The 6112-nt window shown below is 36.2% G+C and overlaps 1 protein-coding gene across 1 annotated transcript; it reads left to right on the top strand.

Annotated features, from left to right (window-relative positions):
- Positions 1-1186: 1186 nt before the first annotated feature.
- On the top strand, positions 1187-2127 carry LOC116310243 (beta-microseminoprotein). The gene is made up of 4 exons (XM_031726993.2): positions 1187-1342; positions 1512-1593; positions 1695-1800; positions 1898-2127. Exons 1-4 carry the CDS (start codon positions 1340-1342, stop codon positions 2025-2027), a joined length of 321 nt encoding a protein of 106 aa, XP_031582853.1. The 5' UTR covers positions 1187-1339; the 3' UTR covers positions 2028-2127.
- The last annotated feature ends 3985 nt before the right edge of the window (positions 2128-6112 follow it).

Below are 6112 nucleotides of genomic sequence, written 5' to 3'. Positions count from 1 at the left end.
CAACACATTTAGGTGACATCTGCATAACTGTGAAGACCATCTAGACCAATTTCTAATTTCCATAAACAAAGTTCATTCATCAAACTTGAAGAGATAGTTACCGTGACAGTAGATTAGATGTTCCTAATGGCTTATGCATGAAGACATGAAGACTGTTATCCTTGTTGCTGAATGCTGACCCCTTGTGGGCTCAGATGCACAGATGTTACCTACACTACTAAATTTTACTTACCCCCAACTGAATCACAACTTTTTGGATGCCTGTGTCACATTGCAAGCCATTAAAAATGCACCAAAGGACCAACATTGATGGTAACAGTTAGCTTTAACTTCACTTGAGATTCTTGAGTTTAGACATTTGAAATCCATAATTCCACTCTTCAAGTGTCATTAATCAGCTTTTTCTTATGTACATTTAAAGATGTTAGAATAGAATAGAATTCAACTTTATTGTCATTGCACATGTCACAGGTACAGGGCAACGAAATGCAGTTTGCATCCATCCAGAAGTGCTTTAGCCATGATATAGATATATTACAATATATATTAGCAATAATATAGATATGTAAGTATATTACAGAAATGGGTATGTTATAATGTACACGGTATGAAGTATGTTATGAATATGCTATAACTATAAGTATGTACAGGCTGTAGTGAGTACAAGCTATGTACAGGCTATGAACAGGATATAAATATGAAAAAAACAATACAGAATATGAAATAAAAAAAACTATACAGAAATATGAGATATACAGTTATACAGAAATGTGAACTATGCAAGTTATAAACAGTTGTAGGATTAAAAATTATTCAGCTATTTCCAACTTTAAAACTTCTTCTTCTGGGATTTCAGCTTTCAACAGTTCTGCACTTTGGCTTTCAGGATAATGATTTGGTGTATTTCAGCTCATTTAACATTTTTTTTCATTTGATTAGAAATATTGACAAACTATATCCATTGTAGCCTAGATAAAAACCTTTGCTGCACAGAACATGAATTACACTTTTCCCCCCTGAATCTCAATTGTTTTCTTTGCGTTGTATTTTGCTATACTACCACATTCAGTCGCAGGCTGCTGTGGCATCTCGTTATTCCACTGCAACAGATATGACTTCCTTTTATCTCTAAATACAACCAGCTTACAGCCACTTATCATTAGAGAATATTGACATTTGAGTTGAGGCTGTCATTACATCACATTTATATGGCAAAACCACCAGCTGTTTACTTCCAAAGGTCATTGTACATGCAGTTTTTAAAAGGAAAGCGCCCTGCATTAGAAACACAATATTCACTCTTCAAAACTCTTCAGGTCTAAAAAATCTGACTTCCACAATGGTGAGTTTTATTTTTGCAAATTCAGAAGAAATTCAGTTAATGGCTGATTTTGACAGGCTAAAGTAATGACAACATTATTATAAAATGTGATGTTTACTGGTAAATAAATATACATAAGTAAGTACTTTGATGGTGCCTAATCAAACTGCAATTTATTTTTCCCCCAAAGAAATACTTGGCTCTGGCTCTGCTGCTGTGTGCTCTACTGTCACTGACAAATAGTCAGTGCTTTGTTAAGCCTCAGACACCTGGTGAGAAAAAAGGAATAATACATACTGAAAGACATAAAGTACATTCTTTGTGCACACACATAAATGTTGAAAAATGCTCATGATCTTTTTTTCACTCACAGGCATGACCCATTGTAAGGATGATGTGGATGGGACATGGCATGCAGTGGGATCTACATGGAGAAACAGTAAATGCTGGGACTGTACTTGCAGAAGTTGCTGTGCTGGGTGAGTACATTTATTACTGTTATTTAATTAGAGGAAAAAATTAGTTACCTCGACGTTACATAATACACTGTTAACTGTGTTAACTTTATTGTCACAGGTATACCACCCCACGACAGTTCCCCGACGACTGTGTGTCAGTGTTTGACTCAAAGAGATGTGAATATATAGTGCACAAGAGAGATGACCCAACAGAACTGTGCCCAATTTTTGCTGCAGTGGGAAAGTGATTCAATCAATATTTAGACTCTTAAATAAAAATCCATAAATATGTCTTTGGTGAGTACCACTGAATGCAAAAACAACTAAATAAATTAATTAAAAGAAAAATGTTGGTGGTGATTCTTTTTATTTAGTCATGACTGCTATCGCCTGTCTGAGTTTCTCTTATACCCACTTCTTCAACAACTCTCTGACACTTTTTTTGACTCAGCCATCCCAACTTCCACTTCCACTCCCAGCTCAAAAGTCCAAGACAGAGATCTCTCACTCTGTCACCAAACACACCATCCCTTCAGCTTTGAGATGTCTCATGAAGCTCTGATTTATTTGTTTTCAGTGTTTATCTTCAGTCCCAGTTAGTTTAGTCACACACATATTAAGCTCTCTGTCTAAGTGTTCAGTGTTTTCATGTTTTAATTACTTCCTGTCTTATTTTGATAGTCCCTCATTGGAAACAAAACATACCTGTAATAGTAAAGCAGTGACAACTCATCATGTGATATCGGAACTGAATATCTATTTACCTTGAAGCAAGAACTAAATCATTTTCCAAAAAATGCTGCCTGACCTTTGAAATTAAACAGAAGGGAGGGGTGGTCTATCCTACTGCCTGTAAATTCCAGTAAGCTTGCATGCAAACTGTGTTTGTTTAAACTTGGCATATCAAGTTATTTCTCCGATTTAAAAGAAATAAAGAAGATCTGAATATTGTCAGAAATGTACAAAACAGTTGTTTTGTACATTTCTGACAGGCTAAAATGATATAAATTATGGAAATAAGCAGCAATTTTATAAGACTTAATGTTTACTGGTAATTAAATGTACAGAAGTAATTACTTAGATGGTGCCTAATCAAACTGCAATGTTTGTTTTCCTCTGAAGAAATACTTGGCTCTGGCTCTGCTGCTGTGCACTCTGCTGTCACTGACAAATAGTGAGTGCATCAACAAAAAATTATAACCTGGTAAGAAAAAAACTGAAATAACACACAGAGATAAACATACACTCACATTTTTTAGTTCAATAGGAACTGTGCCAGAATAATATCTATCTATCTATCAACCCATCGTAAGGATGACAATAACAATTGGCATGCAGTGGGATCTCGATGGAGAGCTAATTGTTGGGACTGTACTTGCACCAGATGTTGCCGTGCATTAGTGTTTACATTAAATTACTGATATTTAAATAGATGGAAAAATCAGTTATATTTGACTTTACATGATGCACTGTTAACTGTGTGTCTTTTGCATTATCACAGGTGTGCCACCCCACAATGGTTCCCTGATGACTGTGTGTCAGTGTTTGACCCAGAGGCATGTGAATATGTAGTGCACAAGAAAGATGACCCAACAATACGGTGTCCAGTTTTTAGTGCAGTATTGAAGTGATTCATTTTTTTATGGTGTTCTGAAAGTCTGAAGATGGGCGTTTCATATAAATGATGCCTTTCATATCGCTTTCGTGCCATTTTTGAGGAAGAAAACATATTCAAAATGCCTGTTAATCGTTTTAGATTCTTGAACAAGAATTCATATGATGCATGTTTGGTGAGTTGCATTGAATGTTAACAGAGCTAAATAAAAAAATGTTGGTCATGGTTCTTCTCATCTAGCGTTGACCACTATCATCTGTCTGGGTTTCTCCTTCACTCACTCATTCACCGACTCTCAGTCACTTTTTCAGCTCAGGCACCTCAACCTTCAGTTCCACAGGCAGCTTGAAAGTCTGAGCCAGAGATCTCGCAATCTGTCACTCACCAAATAACAGACGTGGGAATTATTAAAGGAAAAACACATCATTACTATACTTTGGGAGAATTTTCAAGTACCTTTGCTTTACTAGAGTATTTATTAGTTAATATTTCTGAGTATTAATAGTATTATTATTTATTCTGAAAACTTTTCACTTTTACTCCCTACATTTTTACACAAATATCTCTACTTTCTATTGCTGTATATGTATCTGTATATGATGTGAAGTTATGGGTTTTTTTCTGGTTTAAAGATGAAAGGGCATGGAAACTGGCAATATGTTGTTGAATTCAGCTCTGCAAATCTACTAGAGTTCATGGAAATTATTGCGAGTTGTGATTCTTTTCCCCACGCATAGTCACTAAAACCCCCATCTGCCGCATCCCACTTTAACCCCTGACTATACTCACTTTTCTGTTTAGGTGCGGAGGCAAAGTCACCCTCTACAATTTAGGCAGCATAAAATAGAGGGGTTTTTTTAGTTTTTAGTTTTCTTTGTTTGTGTTCAAGGTGGTTTAATGCATTAGAATTAGAAATTCAATTGAACTAGAGTTCTAATACAATTCTAATATTGTGTTATATTGAATAGCATGAAGTCCTTTGCACAGATGGAAATGCCCAACAAAGAGCTACTTTTAATGTATTATTTTGAGATTTCAGAGCCTGTACTTTTTCAGTTTTACTTGAGTAAGAAGTTGAATCAGTATTTGAGCTCTTACCAGAGCATTTTTTAATTATGTATCTGTACTTCTACTTAAAAAAGAGTGTCTGTATCTTTGCCAACTCAAATCGTGCAGGAATCAGATAATAGTAGACTAAGCTGCTTCACACTTGGTGGGTGTTTTACGGATGCAAAAGAAATTCTAGCATCGAGGGGATGAAGTCGCTTGGAGCAGTAGTTCTCATAACTTGGCTCAGACATAGTTTTGGTGTGTGTGTGTGTGTGTGTGTGTGTGTGTGTGTGTGTGTGTGTGTGTGTGTGTGTGTGTGTGTGTGTGTGTGTGTGTGTGTGTGTGTGTGTGTGTGTGTGGTGAAGTTTTTAATATTAAAACGTTATTAGAAGAATAGTTAAATTACAACAGAAACTATGTAAAAAAGCTGGTTGTGATGGTCAGAGAGCAAGTAGATGGACACAGTGGTGTCAGCCATTGGTTTTAGACACTGCACACTGATATTATGAAATACTTTTTAGCTTTCTATATTTTAAACGCGATTTCACCTGGACGGGAGGATAGATTAAATTATCAAAATGCAATTATGAACATTACAGTTGCAACACAAAGAAATATTGCTGTGGCAGTTTTTATAAAGGCATGTCACTGCGGCACACTCTCAGCTCCAAATACAGCCAAGCTATAACAGGTTATTGTTAGAAAAGAACAGACATTTAAACGACATGCGACTTCAGTCTTGTAAAATGTTACACATGATTTTAATTGAAAACTGTCATCCCTAGTCAGTCTGCTACCAAAACATATTTTCCTCATTGATTTCCTTCCTTTCTGATTTGTTGGTTTTACCAAATCTTAAACTGAACCCAAACTAATTTTTAAAAAAATCACCAGGAGCCTCTTGTTTTTGACAGTTATCCAACCCTTGAGAATACCTTCACAGACACCTTTATTAGTGATATGATCTATGACTTTATTGTATAATCTATGCCTCAAACCCTCCTTTCTGTAACTTAGACTGAATACAATTCATAAAACAGACTTCTTACCCAAAATTAGTGACTGAGACCATAATCTTTATTGAGAAAATTTTTAATGAGGTAAAAAGCAAGGGTCGTTTTCTGTAGACTTCTATAGGCTTATTAGTATTTTTGCAACTTATTGTTCCATTTTGGCTGTTAAAAAGAATGTAGGTTTAATGCACATTCACACTGGCTTCATGGTGGCCATATAGGGGACACTAAAAACATTGGAGTGGCACACCAAAAACAGAATTTTCATTTTTATTATGCTGTTGTCAAAAATAGGTTCCTTGAAAGATATGACAAAAAAAGAGAGACAGAAAAGAATTATATCCATCTGTTCACTTCCACTTATCCTTTTTCAGGGTCACACTATCCCAGCTGTCTTAGGGCAAAAGGCAGGGTACACCTTAGCCAGGTCGCTAGTCTGTCGCAGGGACACAGACAACCATTCGCACTCACATTCACACCTATGGACAATTTAGAGTTTCCAATTAACCTATCCCCACTAACTGCAGGTCTTTGGACTATGGGAGAACCCACACAAACACGGGGGAGAACATGCAAAGTCCACATAGAAAGACCCCTGATGGTGGAACTGAACTCAGGACCTTCTTGCTGTGAGGCAACAACAAGGCTAACCACC

Source organism: Oreochromis aureus, linkage group 12 (genome assembly GCF_013358895.1).
Source record: "Oreochromis aureus strain Israel breed Guangdong linkage group 12, ZZ_aureus, whole genome shotgun sequence".
Taxonomy (NCBI): domain Eukaryota; kingdom Metazoa; phylum Chordata; class Actinopteri; order Cichliformes; family Cichlidae; genus Oreochromis; species Oreochromis aureus.
The sequence above is the reverse complement of the archived record's forward strand: the minus strand, read 5'-3'. Positions and strand labels throughout refer to the sequence as shown.

Bases quoted from the DNA above. Each gene is read 5' to 3' on its own strand.
- LOC116310243 (XM_031726993.2), top strand. The intron at 1,594-1,694 runs GTGAGAAAAAAG...TTTCACTCACAG, and splicing joins TGTTAAGCCTCAGACACCTG to GCATGACCCATTGTAAGGAT. The intron at 1,801-1,897 runs GTGAGTACATTT...TTATTGTCACAG, and splicing joins TGCAGAAGTTGCTGTGCTGG to GTATACCACCCCACGACAGT.